The 16338-nt window shown below is 40.9% G+C and overlaps 1 protein-coding gene across 1 annotated transcript in view; it reads left to right on the top strand.

Moving 5' to 3' along the window:
• The first annotated feature begins 244 nt into the window (after positions 1-244).
• The window catches only part of amacr (alpha-methylacyl-CoA racemase), a 51579-nt gene continuing 35485 nt past the window's right edge, over positions 245-16338 (top strand). Inside the window, exons 1-3 of the mRNA XM_014129329.3 lie at positions 245-329; positions 732-989; positions 3388-3531. Of these exons, the coding sequence (XP_013984804.2) occupies positions 743-989; positions 3388-3531 (391 nt within the window). The 5' untranslated portion in view covers positions 245-329; positions 732-742. The remainder of the gene's footprint in view (positions 330-731; positions 990-3387; positions 3532-16338) is intronic.

Genomic DNA, 16338 nt, shown 5'->3' with positions numbered 1-16338 from the left:
TACCGGTAAAGTAAGTTAAAAAGTAATTGTATTCAATGTTCTGGCTTGTAAGGAACATTTACACGATTTTGCAAGCATTCGTTTCATGTTGTATACCAGTTAATTGTGTATTACAGCTTGATTAATCAGACTATGGCCTCCGTTAGTACCTACAAAAATACGCTATTGCTATGCCTTCTATTCTCAACCAATGACTGTCTAATATGAGTTCTCCACGCTTAGTGATTCTTTAAAGACGTCAATTCCCATGCACCACCAGGAGTTTGACGTCATCAGGAAGTACCCGTAGTCAGAAATATTTTGTTGAGTTTTGTTGTTGTCCAGCAAAGGTAGGTGTTTCTGAGTTTCTATTAAATAGAGTAATGCCCAAACACTATGATTGAATACTTTAAACATTGGCACATGTACTGCGTTTTCGCTATTTATCTACATAGCATGCCAAAAGAGAACTTAGCCTAGATAGTGATGAAAGCAACCCTGCCAAGTGAACTATGACCCATATTCATTGTAAGTTGTCCGCGGCAGTCATTGAATAGATTTATATTGTACAAAACCTTTTATCAAGCTATATTGAATGCACAGTAGCATGTAACAAAATGTAATTAATATATATAGTTAATAAAGGTGTTCATATGATTTAATTGTTATGATAGGCTAACCGCACACTGTCACACTGAATAGCATGTTCATTACATCACATAAAATACATCAGAACACCCATCTTTCAACAGCGGTTCCGTTCATGGCGCTTGCTGGTGTGCGTGTCATCGAGCTTGCGGGCCTGGCCCCAGCGCCCTTTTGCGGCATGATTCTGGCTGACTTTGGCGCCAAGGTGATCCGAGTGGACCGGACCAAGGTTGCAATGACAATGGACACGCAGGCTCGAGGCAAGCGCTCGGTGGCGATCAACCTGAAGAGGCCAGAGGGAGTAGCTGTGCTGAAAAGACTCTGCATTCAATCAGATGTCATCCTTGAGCCCTTCCGCAAAGGTCAGACATGTTCATATTTGGATATCATTGAATACTTCAGTTACTGAATTGTGAAAATTCCCCCTTATAGACTAGATATATGGGATTATTGAATGCCACTTTATTTTATAGGTCAATTATTGACAGGTGATAAGAGATGAGAGTCAGGGTTAAAGGTTTATAATTTGAGTCAGGGTTAAAGGTTTGTAATTCAAATGTACTTTTGAAGGTCCAGCAGTAACTCCTGCATCCATAATGTGAGCATGCGTGTACTCTATCAACCATTTACTAAGTGAAGAGAGCAACATTACATGTCCACCACGGCCTGATTGGGAGTGGATGTACTCTACAGTGTAAGAAAATGCATTTGTATGCACCAGCTGGTGTTGGCCAAGTCGTAAATAAGGAAGGGATTCCCATACACAGTTTGATTGTTCCCACATGTATTCTGCTCAGAACACACGTCAAAGTGAAACGTGTGACGGAACTACTGATGTGCTGGGTTACAATGTGAGTTTCTCTCCTCCTTTGGTGTAAAAAAGGCTAAGCTCTTTGCTCAGATTAAATGCAGAAGACACATACTGGGACATTTTCAGTTTCCAGGAATTGTGTACAGATTCTTGCGACACGGGGCCGTGCATTATAATGCTGAAACATGAGGTGATGGTGGCAGGTGAATGGCATGACAATGGGCCTCAGGTTCTTGGCTCAGGATCTCGGCACAGTATCTATGCATTCAAATTGCCATTGATAAAATGCAATTGTGTTCGTTGTCCATAGCTTATAGGCTGCCCATACCATAACCCCACCACCACCATGGGGCACTCTGTTCACAACGTTGACCGCTCGCTCACACAACGCCATACACGCTGTCTGTCATCTGCCCGGTACAGTTGAAGCCGGGATTAATCCGTGAAGAGCACACTTCACCAGCGTGCCAGTGGCCATCGAAGGTGAGCATTTGCCCACTGAAGTCGGTTACGACGCCAAACTGCAGTTAGGTCAAGACCCAGGTGAGGATGACAAGTACGCAGATGAGCTTGCCTGAGACGGTTTCATCAGTATTCCAGGTGGCTGGTCTTAGATGATCCCGCAGGTGAAGAAGCTGAATGTGTAGTGCCTGGGCTGGCGTGGTTACACATGGTCTGTGGTTCTGAGGCTGCTTGGACGTACTGTGAAATTCTCTAAAACAACATTGGTAGTGGGAAAAAAAAACGTAACATTTTCTGGCAACTGCTCTTTTGGACGTTCCTGCAGTCAGCATGCCAATTGCACGCTCCCTCAACTTGAGACATATGTGGCATTGTGTTGTGTGACAAAACTCTACATTTTTAGAGTGGCCTTCTATTGTCCCCAGCACAAGGTGCACCTGTGTAATGATCATGCTGTTTAATCAGCTTCTTGATATGCCACACCTGTCAGATGGATGGATTATCTTGGCAAAGGAAAAAATGCTCACTAACATGGATGTAAACAAATTTGTGCACAACATTTGAGAGAAATAAGCTTTTGTGCGTATTGAACATTTCGGGGATCTTTTATTTGAACTCGTGAAACATGGGACCAACACTTGTTGCGTTTTTATATTTTTGTTCAGTATAATTGTAATTTTGTCAGGCTTGCCTTTCCAAATAAAATTGAATCGTTTTTTGCTCATATAATTAATACAAACACCTTGCTTAGTGTCAGATAGCCACTCCTATAAAAATGGTAGAGTAAAACATCCTAATAAAGGACCTCTGAGTACATCAAAAAGGTTTGATATACCTCGACTGGTATGCCATCCAGCCCTGGTGTTTTCCCGGATTTAAAGGCTTTAATTGCGTCAAGAAGTTCCTCTGTAATTTGTCCTTCACATGAGTCTTTCTGTACAGCTGTTCATTTTACACTTTTAACAGAACAAATATTCAGTTAGTGGAGACAAATGAAAACAACATATGCTTAAAGTACTTTGCTTCCTCTTTCAAAATATAGTTTGGTGATTTCATTTGGAAAACGTTTCTGTAAATTATTTTTCGTAGTATTTCTGTTGAACATGAGCTGTACTTACTTTCCCACTTCCCTCTATTCAGCTGGTGGCTGAATTGAAAGGACATTTTCCCCAGGGTTTGCACTGTGGTTGGTGTGTCTGATGGTCATATGAGTGCAGGGTCTATAGAAAGAAATAGACCGTGCCAGACAGTGTCCCTGGAACAACCTCAACTACATGACTCAGACTGTAGTGGTTTGCAAGAGGCTTCAGGCTTTATTTGCTTTGTGGTGCATTGTCTTCTGTTTCTGTGGATGTGGTTTAAGTGTTTTGGTTTTGAATAAGCTGTGCCTGGCTAATGGTACACTTTGTTACACCTCTGTACTTTTATTCCTAATTTGAAGGTATGTAAAGTCTGTTCCTCTCTTTAAACTGTGTGTTTCTATGTAGGAGTTATGGAGAAGCTGGGCCTGGGTCCAGAGGAGCTACTGAAAGAGAACCCTCGTCTGATCTACGCACGCCTCACTGGCTACGGCCAGAGTGGAGCCTTTGCCAAGGCTGCTGGTCACGACATCAACTACCTCGCCATGTCAGGTAGAAACAACTTGACTTTACGTCCATCCGGGACATAAGATGTGGAACAGCCTCAGTTGAAAATCAGATATAGAAATGCACACTATTCAATGGCATATTACTTAGGACTGATAGCACTACAATTAATGAATGGTCTCGATGGCAACCATCTCTGTGGCTGCACGAGTAGAGTGCCATTTTTGCATCCCTTTTGATATTGTAAATATAAATTGTGCACCACTATTGCATACCATGTTATATTACATGAAGTTCCCTTTAACCCTTAGCCAACAATGGTCACGCCCCCGCAGAAATTGAGTTAACATAATAAAAAAATCCCCATCAGTCTAAGATAAAGATTTTTTTTGCGTGGGCTGCATCTCAATCCACTGCATCCGCCGATATCGCCCTTCTTCATCTGCGGTGAAAGGTGGCAAAGTTAGAGGAGTGCTTGTCAGACCGGGAGACATCTCAAAAATCGGTCTTCTCATGAAAACGTCTGAACGGTTTGGCCTATTATGACCACTCTATTGAAAGATGAGACTCTCGAACACTGTGGTGTTTTGCTCTAGGATGCCCACAAGCCTCAAGACTCGTCTGAAGTTCCCCGGTATCAAAATGAATGGAAGTACAGTACAAGTCAAAAGTTTGGACACCTACTCATTTTAAGGGGTTTTCTTTATTTGTACTATTTTCTACATTGTAGAATAGTAGTGAAGACATCAAAACCATGGAATTATGTAGTAACCAAAAAAGTGTTAAACAAATCAAAATATATTTCAGATTCTTCAAAGTAGCTACCCTTTGCCTTGATGACAGCTTTGCACACTCTTGGAATTCTCTCAACCAGCTTCACCTGGAATGCTTTTCCAACAGTCTTGAAGGAGTTCCCACATATGCTGAGCACTTGGCTGCTTTTCCGTCACTCTGCGGTCCAACTCATCCCAAACCATCTCAATTGGATTGAGGTCGGGTGATTGTGGAGGCCAGGTCATCTGATGCAGCACTCCATCACTTTCCTTCTTGGTCAAATAACCCTTACATAGCCTGGAGGTGTGTTGAAAAACTAATTATAGTCCCACTAAGCGCAAACAAAATGGGATGGCTTATTGCTGCAGAATGCTGTTGTAGCCATGCTGGTTAAGTGTGCCTTGAATTCTAAATATGTCACCAGCAAAGCACCATCACACCGCCTCCTCCATGCTTCACGGTGGGAACCACACATGCAGAGATCATCCGTTCACCTACTCTGCATCTCACAAAGACACGTGGTTGGAACCAAAAATCTCAAATTGGGACTCATCAGACCAAAGGACAGTTTTCCACTGGTCTAACGTCCATTGCTTGTGTTTCTTGGCCCAAGCAAGTCTCTTGTTATTATTGATGTCCTTTTAGTAGTGGTGTCCTTGCAGCAATTTGACCATGAAGGCTTGATTCACGCAGTCTCCTCTGAACAGTTGATGTTGAGATGTGTCTGTTACTTGAACTCTGAAGCATTTATTTGGGCTGCAGTCTGATGTGCAGTTGATTTATAGATTTCTGAGGCTGGTAACTCTAATGAACTTATCCTCTGCAGCAGAGAACTCTGGGTCTTCCTATCCTGTGGCGGCAGTCATGAGAGCAAGTTTCATCATAGCGCTTAATGGTTTTTACGACTGCACTTGAAGAAACTTTGAAAGATCTTGAAATTTTCCAGATTGACTGACCTTCATGTCTTAAAGTAATGATGGACTGTCGTTACTCTGCTTATTTGAGCTTTTCTTGCCATAACATGGACTTGGTATTTTACCAAATAGGGCTATCTTCTGTATACCACCCCTACCTTGTCACAACACAACTGATTAGCTCAAACTCATTAAGAAGAAAATAAATTCCACAAAATCACTTTTAACCAGGGACACCTGTTCATTGAAATGCATTCCAGGTGACTATCTCATTAAGCTGGTTGAGAGAATGCCAAGAGTGTGCAAAGCTGTCATCAAGGCTACTTTTAAATAATCTCAAATATAGAATATATTTAGATTTGTTGAACATTATTTTGGTTACTACATTATTCCATATGTTATTTCATAGTTTTGATTATTCTACCATGTAAAAAAAAATAAAGAAAAACCATGGAATGAATGTGTACACACTTTTTTGACTGGTACTGCACAGTGGCAAGAAAAAGTATGTGAACACTTTGGAATTACCTGGATTTCTGCATGAATTGGTCATGAAATTTGATCTCATCTTCATCTAAGTCACAAATAGACACACAGTGTGCTTAAACTAATGACACACAAATTATTGTATATTTCTTGTTTATAATGAATGCATCATGTAAACATTCAGTGTAGGTTGGAAAAAGTATGTGAATCCCTAGGCTAATGACTTCTCCAAAAGCTAATTGGAGTCAGGAGTCAGCTAACCTGGAGTCCAATCAATGAGACGAGAATGGAGATGTTGGTTAGAGCTGCCTTGCCCTATTAAAAAAAACAACACTCACAAAATTTGAGTTTGCTGTTCACGAGAAGCATTGCCTGATGTGAACCATGCCTCGAACAAAAGATCTCAGAAGACCTAAGATTAAGAATTGTTGACTTGCATAAAGCTGGAAAGGATTACAAAAGTATCTCTAAAAGCATTGATGTTCATCAGTCCATGGTAAGACAAATTGCTGAACTTTCTCCATTTTATAGACACTGTTGCTACACTCCCTAGGAGTGGCCGTCCTGCAAAGATGACTGCAAGAGCACAGCGCAGAATGCTCAATGAGGTTAAGAAGAATCCTAGAGTGTCAGCTAAAGACTTACAGAAATCACTGGAACTTGCTGGTATCTCTGACGAGTCTACGATACGTAAAACAGTAAACAAGAATGGTGTTCATGGGAGGACACCATGGAAGAAGCCGCTGCTGTCCAAAAAAAACATTGCTGCACATCTGAAGTTTGCAAAAGAGCACCTGGAAGTTCCACAGCGTTACTGGCAAAATATTCTGTGGACAGATGAAACTACAGTTGTGTGTTCCTTCCAAACAACTCAACTATGTGTGGAGAAAAAAAGGCACAGCACACCAACATCAACCTCATCCCAACTGTAAACTATAGTGGAGGGAGCATCATGGCTTGGGGCTGCCTCAGGGCCTGGACCGCTTGCTATCATCGATAGAAAAATTAAATTAATTCCCAAGTTTATCAAGACATTTTGCAGGAGAATGTAAGGCTATCTGTCCTCCAATTGAAGCTCAACACAAGTTGGATGATGCAACAGGACAACGACCCAAAACACAGAAGTAAATCAACAACAGACTGGCTTCAACTGAAGAAAATACACCTTCTGGAGTGGCCCAGTCAGTCCTGACCTCAACCCGATTGAGATGCTGTGGCATGACCTTGAGCAGTTCACACCAGACATCCAAATAATATTTTGGAGCTGAAATAGTTTTGTAAAGAGTAATTGTCCAAAATTCCTCCTGACCATTGTGCAGGTCTGATCCGCAATTACAGAAAACGTTTGGTTGAGGTTATTGCTGACAGTCAGTTGGACGTGCACCCCATAGCGCTACTGAATTGTCAAAAGCCACGCATTCTCGTTTTCCGGTTGAGCACACACACAGCATTGCTATTTCATTAATAATATATCTACCCACATGTCCAGGGTTTCTGGTTTTCTTTTATATTCCAGTATTGAGGGACTGTTCCGTGCAGGAAAGTTAAAATCCAAAATTGTGTCCATTACCTTTGTTGGTTGTGTATGTAATTAGTACAACAAGCTTTGGCATGCCAGATGTGTGCTCAACGTGTCTGCTTCGCTGCCATCATTACTTGAATGTGGGAAAATACTGTTTTGCCAAAATGACTTCCACCAATCCCTGTGGCCTAGATGATTATAGTATCTATGCGGACCAAAGGTGCCACTAGGTTTTATTCCTGTCAATGTCCGTTCATGCAATAGGGCTATATGAGTCCAAAAAGATGGACATCATCACCAAGCTGTGTCCTTTGATGCCTGCAAATCAAAGGCAGCTCTGGAATGCCTTGGCTGTGAACAGCATTGCTGAGGGTGAGGAGTTATATGGAAGAGCACTGAAGACGTTTTACTTAAAAATGAAATGAAAATGTTACTTAACTATTCAGCATTTTTATCAATTGTAGCTAAATGTAATTTGTGTCCTCTTATGAATATGCACATGTAAATACTGTAAGTTTAAAATTAATTCTTAAATCTGTTATTTATTCAAAATTGTCTTAAGTGTCTTCAAAACAAAATCTATACAAATAATTTAATTGACAATATCATGGTCATTTTTTATAATTAATATTACCCTATGTCATACTTTATGTTCCAATACATCATTATATATTACAAGATAGGTCATCATTTTATGTACTTCAAACAATTTGCTGTGCTACTTTTCACATTTTATTCTTATAACAAGACATGGGCTACTTATAAAACACAGTATGTAATGTGACTGACGCAGAACCTACGTCTCCATGTAAATGCAACTGGGATCTTAGTGGAAGACACACAAAGGATGCAGTTTCAGCTCTGTTACACTGCCAGTAATTACACTGTTATTAATAGCATACATGAGAAGTATAGTAAACTAACCAATGAAAATGGCAGATACTGCTCTTTGCTTGGTATTACCCTGCAATTTGTAACATGTCCTGTTTCTACCGATGCAATTCATTTGGAAACTGTCCCAGCTTCATAACTAATCAGCTAACATTGGCAAATTCTGTAATTTGTCAGGCAAGAAAACGAGATTTGGAGACCGTTGTGCTTCGCTTGCGACCCTGTTATTTGATCATCTCCTTAGAAAGACAACTATAACTATGCCTTATCAAAATAGATTAAAGATGACACTATGTGCAGGTTTAATATAATTAATCTTTTACTTTGTTAGATTCTAGGTTAAACTTGGAACATTGTTATACTCAGAAGTATCATATCGTATCTAAGGAGTGATAGACTGGTTTTTTTTTAAATCAGAAGTTAATGGTTCAGTAGGAGCCAAATGGCTTTGGAATGTGTTGGGTGGACGGGAGGAAGTCACAGGATTGCTACAGGGGATACGGATGGACATCTGTGGATTAGGCAAATCAGGGGTTGAGGTCAGATCCCCTTAAGGGAAAAATTATGGTTTATTACCCTATTACTTCGTCTTCCTGTCGAACCTTAAAAGATGTAAGGAGAGAAAATTGGAGTGTATATATACTTGTGGTGGTGGAAACATGTTTTGTCTGAATGCAGCTGTATTGACCCTCTGGGTAGAATAAACTTGATTAAGCTTTCATAATGTCCGTTGAGTGTTTTTACTCTGAGAATTAAAACCTAACACTTTCAACATCCTAAATAAACAAACAATAGTTGAGGATGTGTTGAATCTGTAAACCGTTGTGCCACATACTTTTGACTTCTTACCACGTAGGCTCCCAAACTTTTTTGGCCCACGACCCCATTTCGATATTTCAAAATTCTAGCGACCCCAACCATGTGAAGGAACAAAAAATGTTATTAACAGCCATCACATACAGTTGAAGTTGGAAGTTTACATGCATTTAGTTTGGCGTGATTAAAACTTGTTTTTCAATCACTCCACACATTTCTTGTTAACAAACTATCGTTTTGGCAAGTCGGTTAGGACATCTACTTTGTGCATGACACACGTAATTTTTCCAACAATTGTTTATAGACAGACTATCTCACTTATAATTCACTGTATCACAATTCCAGCGGGTCAGAAGTTTACATACACTAAGTTGACTGTGCCTTTTTAAACAGCTTGGAAAATTCCAGAAAATGATGTCATGGCTTTAGAAGCTTCTGATAGGCTAATTGACGTCAATTGGAGGTGTACCTGTGGATGTATTTCAAGGCCTACCTTCAAACTCAGTGCCTCTTTGCTTGACATCATGGGAAAATCAAAAGAAATCAGCCAAGCCCTCAGAACGAAAATTGTAGACCTCCAAGTCTGGTTCATCCTTGGGAGCAAATTCCAAACGCCTGAAGGTACCATGTTCATCTGTACAAACAATAGTACGCAAGTATAAACACCATGGGACCACGCAGCCGTCATACCGCCCAGGAAGGAGACTCGTTCTGTCTCCTAGAGATGAACGTACTTTGGTGCGAAAAGCGCAAATCATTCCCAGAACAACAGCAAAGGACCTTGTGACGATGCTGGAGGAAACGGGTACAAAAGTATCTATATCCACAGTAAAACGAGTCCTATATCAACATAACCTGAAAGGCCGCTCAGCAAGGAAGAAGCCACTGCTCCAAAACCGCCTTAAAAAAGCCAGACTACGGTTTGCAACTGCACATTGTACTTTTTGGAGAAATGTCCTCTGGTCTGATGAAATAGAACTGTTTGGCCATAATGACCATCGTTATGTTTGGATGAAGAAGGGGGTGGCTTGCAAGCCGAAGAACACCATCCCAACCGTGAAGCACGGGGGTGGCAGCATCATGTTGTGGGGGTTCTTTGCTGCAAGAGGGACTGGTGCACTTCACAAAATAGATGGCATCATGAGGGAGGAAAATGATGTGGATATATTGAAGCAACATCTGAAGACATCAGTCAGGAAGTTAAAGCTTGGTTGCAAATGGGTCTTCCAAATGAATGACCCCAAGCATACTTCCAAAGTTGTGGCCATATGACTTAAGGACAACAAAGTCGAGGAATTGGAATGGCCATCACAAAGCCCTGACCTCAATCCTATAGAAAATGTGTGTGCAGAACTGAAAAAGCATGTGTGAGCAAGGAGGCCTACAAACCTGACTCCGTTACACCAGTTCTGTCAGGAGGAATGGACCAAAATTCATCCAACTTATTGTGGGAAGCTTGTGGAAGGCCACCTCAAATGTTTGACCCAAGTTAAACAATTTAAAGACAATGCTACCAAATACGAATTGAGTGTATGTGAACTTCTGACACCCTGGGAATGTGATGAAAGAAATAAAAGCTGAAATAAATCATTCTCTCTACTATTATTCTGACATTTCACATTCTTGAAATACAGTGGTGATCCAAACTGACCTAAGACAGGGAATTTTTAACAGGATTAAATGTCAGGAATTGTGAAATGCTGAGTTTAAATGTATTTGGCTAAGGTGTATGTAAACTTCCAACTTCAACTGTACTATTAATATGGGGCTATGACAGTCAATTGCAAATTAGTCTGACAATTTATCTCAGCACCACTAATGAGATGGGTGTGCTTGATGCATCTCAAAGTCAGGGGGTGTGGTTGACCTAATCTCTCCTGTCACATCCAACTTGAATCGATATTTGTTTTCAATGCAGACGAGAGCACTGAATCCGCGTGCCATGAGTTTAAATGCAGAGGCTTGCCCGCTGTTCCGTGATAGATGGAGCCCCATCTGTGCAAAAGCCCACCATTTTGATCCTATGGAATTTGTTTTTTGTCAATATAGCCACGCAGCACACTGAACATCCCCTGTGCCGTTTCATGCTCGGGAATCGTGAGACGGAACAATATGTCATCGTGAATAGCATCCCCCGACCATGTATTGCAGCAAACAAAAGTCAATGCATCTCGGTTCCCACAGCTAACGTCCATTTGGAGTGATTAAGGTGGGAAGATTTTGAATCGTTCAGAGTTTCCTCTTGATTGCTAGCTATAGCATCAATTCTTAGTTTCAGTGTTATCTGACAAAGGAATTGATGTGAGTGTCTGTGCTTCTGCCTCCCCACACATTGTTTTCCCCATATCTCCCAGGCTCCTGAGTGTTGCAGCGGTCTAAGGCACTGCATCTCAGTGCAAGAGGTGTTACTATAGTACCTGGTTCGAATCCAGGTGTGATTGGGAGTCCGCTAGGGCGGCGCACAATTGGCCCAGCATCGTCTGGATTTGGCTTGAGTAGGCCGTCATTGTAAATAAGAATTTGTTCTTAACTGACTTGCCTAGTTAAATAAAGGTTAAATATAATTTTTTTATATTATTTGTGGCCGGTAAAATAAGTCTCTGCAATAGTGTGTGGTTTCATAGCGTAGCAGGCTTAGCCATTCACCATGGGAATGATTAAAGTGCAACGGTCAAGTACTGCCTTTTTCCCATGATTTAAGTAATGTAGTTGATTTTAACTTTTAGATTTGAATAATTGTTCTTATGGTTAACCATATTGCAATGATTTTGAGACCATTTTTTTTTTGTATGCTAATTTTAAAAAACAAAATGTTTACCAAGATTTTGGAAATTCTCCCGCAACCCCACTTTCATATCAGGTGACCCCACATGGGGTTGAAACCCCAAGTTTGGGAACCGCTGCCCTAAGAGGTGATTATTTGGAAGAGAGCATGTGTATGGTTGAGAAATAGGAGGAAGGAAGAGAGAGACGTGTGAGAAGGAGAGATTATGTTTTTGACCACAACTGTAGCCTATTTGTTACTCCGCTCCTCTCTCTCCCTCTGTTATTCTGTTCCTCTCGGTCAGTGAAAACGAGGGAAGTGATGTGGTAAGTCAGGGATCAATAGCAGAAAGCAGGGAGGAAGAGGAATTAGAGATGTGGAGCGAGAGGAACATGAAGAGAAACGATGGCTTTACAGTGGTGTGGTGTTGGACTGATCATGTTCATACCTGCTACAAAAGGACTAAATTAGGAAAACACTGCTGGCAGCAGAATCCAATATACAGCAGAGAGTTTCTACTTCAATGCAACTCAAACATGAACGCAATGGATATCCCAGTGGCATGTCTAATCGCTGATTGTCTGCGAGTGGATTACAAACCCAAATGCAAATGTGTACAACGTGGGGGAATCAGACAGACTAAAAAAAATGTGAGAACTAACTTCCCTTACCCACCACCTTACTGATCAACGCCCAGTCAGCGAGGGCAAAAGCCAATGAGCTGTCAGCGAATCTGCGCTTCCAAAATCAGTAGTGGGAGGCCTGTTTGCTGCCGTTTACTGAGACTTGGCTGGATGACAGAGTCCCGGACAGGGAAGGGGAGCCGTCCGGCTTCACACTGGTCAGAGCGGACTGTGATCTGAACGTCACAGGGAAAACATCACGGCGGTGGCATCTGCCTGCTTGTCAGGGACCAGTGGTGTAGATCGATCCTGGTAAGAGAGCGACTCTGTACCCCCGACATTGTACTGTGTACATTCAACCGAAAGCTAATACAGCAAAGGCATCAGAGATTATTTATAATCTGTCACAGAAACTGGAATCCATCTCCCCGACACACCCAAAATACATTTTAGGTGATTTTAAAAACTGCACTTTGCACAAGGTCCTACGCACGTACCAACATTATGTGAAATGTCACACCAGGAAAAATAAGACTCTTAATTTGTGCTATGGGACAATACCAAATGCTTCCTCTGCCACCACCAGACTTACACTGGGGACATCAGACCACAATGTTGTCTACCTTCGGCCAACCGACTGTCGGCTCCTGGAGAGGGAGAAACCTACAGTTAGAACTGTCCTCGTCTGGAACGACAATAGTATCACTTGTCTCCAGGGTTTTGAATGTACTATGTGAGAGGTATTTGAGGACAGCAGCTCTGATCTTAACGAACTCAGATGTTATTTCAGACTATGTAAACTTCTGTGTTGAGTCAATTGTGCCTACTAAAACCTGTAAAATTTAGAGTATTAACTTTTTGAATTGCTTGTTGGTTTGGCAATGTCACTATCAGCCAGAAAAATATGTTGAGAAGGATCATCACCGCAGCAGGCAAGGTCCTTGGAGTCAAACAGACAGGCTTGGTCAGGCCCTCAGCAAGGATCACAATTATTTAGACCCAAGCTATCCCCTGTACCTGAACTTTGAACTACTCTCTTTTATTTATTGGTATGTACATGATAATGCAACAAATTTTCCCCATGGGGAGGGACAATAGTCAGTAATTAAGTAAGTTGTTTGCATTTTTTACATTATTACAGAAGTAAACATCTTCGTTAATACAATAGCCTACTTTGTATGGGTGCATTTAGAATCTTTCTCGCTCTAATACTTGTTGCATTTACTGAATTGTTGTCAAAGTACTCTTTTTACATTTTGTGCCATATTGTAGGGTGGAGCCGTGCTTCAAGAAGTTTCATGGCATGTTGTAGGCTAAATACAAACACTGACATGAATTTGTCCTACAAATCTTATAGGGAAATTGGGTTTTGAAATACTTTCTAAATATTGTCCTCTGGTCACATTTAGGATTTTGTGTGTGTGTGTGTGTGTGTGTGTGTGTGTGTAAATAATAAGTATAATATAATTATACTTTTTGAATGAGTAATTTAGTCAAATTTACAACAATTTGAAATAATCTAGGGTTTTTTGTTGTGTTGAGTTAACTGTTTTTTGATAGTGAGTGTTTTTACACAATGGAAGACTGAGTGTAATTCCTATTGACATGAATGTGGTGTCATATTATTATTTTTTTGTTATTTAGCAGACGCTCTTATCCAGAGCGAGTGCATACATTTTCATTTTTTTTTTTTTTCTTACTGGTCCTTCGGGGGAATCAAACTTACAACCCTGGTGTTGCAAGTGCCATGCCCAACTGAACTACATGGGACACTATATTAAAGAAGAGGTTGTGCTCTTAAACTAAGTTAGCTCAAAAACAAAGAACAAATGTCAAGTTATGTCTGTTTTGAAATGTGTGAGAAAATTACCTCCGTTGCTGAGAATTTTCAATCTACAGCAGAATTCTATTTAAGTGAAAATGCCAGAGAAGCAGGTGTTTGGAGGATATATTGGCACAGGTGTTGTTAGGCCCGATACGAAGTCGAGGGCCGGCAAACCGTGGCAATATATCCTCCTAACACCAGCTTCGAGGGCATTATCACTTTTATACAACGGGTTACCAACATATTCAAATAATGATTGACATATATTTTTATGAATTTATTCATACTATTTCATCCTTCCACAAGATATAGTCTTGACACAAATCTAGGATTGCTACCCAAACCGGCTGTTTGTTTGCCAGAGACGCGACCCAGTCGTTCGTTCTAAATGTTACATTGCCATACTGGCTGGTAACGTTCTTATCCCTTGCTTGCTAGCTAGCCAACTACGGCTACCTTACAGTCACGTCAAACAGTGCAGCTAGAATAACAACAGTAGCTGCATTTGCATTTGTTTTCAGCTGTTTTTCTAGTGACATTTATTTGGACCCATCCAAAACAATGAGGCATGATTTCACTTGGCATAGAAAATGTGCTCTCTCGTCAGGACATTGTTCAGAGGAGCTAGCCAACAACACAGCTAACAGAATCACTTCAAACTGAAGCAGGAAAGACTGCAAACTAGCTGCACTTGTTTCATTTTACCTTTTTTTCAATTGACATTTCTTTGTATATATCCATAAAAATGATGCCAGCTGATTCATGATTTCTACTGGCTGAGAAATGCTGCTGCTTGTCCCGACTCCCGATACGTTCATTACAATGGGACAGCTGGAGATCGAATTTGAATATTGAAACATTGTTACCGATATCGGAGAGACAGACAGCGAGGTTTATACAAATCTCTGCTGTTAAACTAAATGTTAGCCTAAAAGATGTGAGATAATGTTAAGATTTTTATAGTGGAGATCAAGTATGTCAATTGCCTGGCTGGGCTGATGAGACAGTGGATTGCGCAGTCAGATGGAACAGAGTAAATAGGCATTTTAAACATCATAGATTTTGCCGGTGGTAACTTGTGGAATAGACACCAGCTGGAATGCAATTTTAACCAATCAACATTCAGGATTAGAACCATCCATTGTATAATGTGGCCTAAAATACATATTTGAAAATGTGCATATCTTTTAAAGGTCTCTCTTGATCAAAACATCAAGAGAGACCTCTGTGGGATATTCAGTGCTGTGAGCTCCCACAGAGCTCTAGCTTGGCTTCCTGAAATCACATTTCATCTCATTTTAATCCTGTCCATCTATGACAGTTTTTTTGTTGTTGTTTAAAATCTATAAATTATTTTAGATTTAATGGCTAAGTCCATCTCCAAATGTGCTATAGTGAAGAAACCGCTTTCCCCTGCTGCACTACGGTGTAAGGATTGCATGCATGTGCATTGTCAGTGGCTATGATGTAGGGTTTAGCCAGGAGTTGGACAGTCGGAAGAGCAAATTAAATGGTAGGAGGGACATCCCAACTTCAAGTGATTTTAGATTTCACTGTTTGAGAAGTATTGAGTCCTAAGCAACTTACATACACATTGTTTGAAGTAGAATAGACCAACATAGCTACTGTAGTAGGTCAAAGCTGTGTGCTGGAAAACCTTGGTAGTGCATAGATGGAGTAGGCATTGTGACGTTCATGGGAATTTCCTTTTTCAGCTTCAGACAAATGCCTACTTCTCACTTAAAATGTAGTTTTGGGTTTTTAATTACACTACATGACAAAGTATGTGGACACCTGCTGGTCGAACATCTCATTCAAAAATCAAGGGCAGTAATATGGAGTTGGTCAGCCCTTTGCAGCTATAATAGCCTCCATTCTTCTGGGAAGGCTCTCTACTAGATGTTGGAACATTGCTGCGGGGACTTGCTTCCATTCAGCCTTGAGCATTAGTGAGGTCGGGTACTGATGTTGGGAGATTAGGCCTGGCTCGCGGTCGGCGTTCCAATTCATCCCAAAGGTGTTCGATGGGGTTGAGGTCAGAGCTCTGTGTAGCCTCTAAATAAGATATGGTGCCACCAATTACCTTCAGAAGTCACATAATTAGTTAAACAAAGTCCACCTGTGTGCAATCTAAGTGTCACATGATCTCAGTGTGTGTATATATACACCTGTACTGAAAGGCCCCAGAGTCTGCAACACCACTAAGCAAGGGGGACCATGAAGACCAAGGAGCTCTC

This window comes from Salmo salar, chromosome 01, assembly GCF_965601325.2.
Source record: "Salmo salar chromosome 01, fSalSal1, whole genome shotgun sequence".
Taxonomy (NCBI): domain Eukaryota; kingdom Metazoa; phylum Chordata; class Actinopteri; order Salmoniformes; family Salmonidae; genus Salmo; species Salmo salar.
This window is presented reverse-complemented; position numbering and strand designations above follow the sequence as displayed.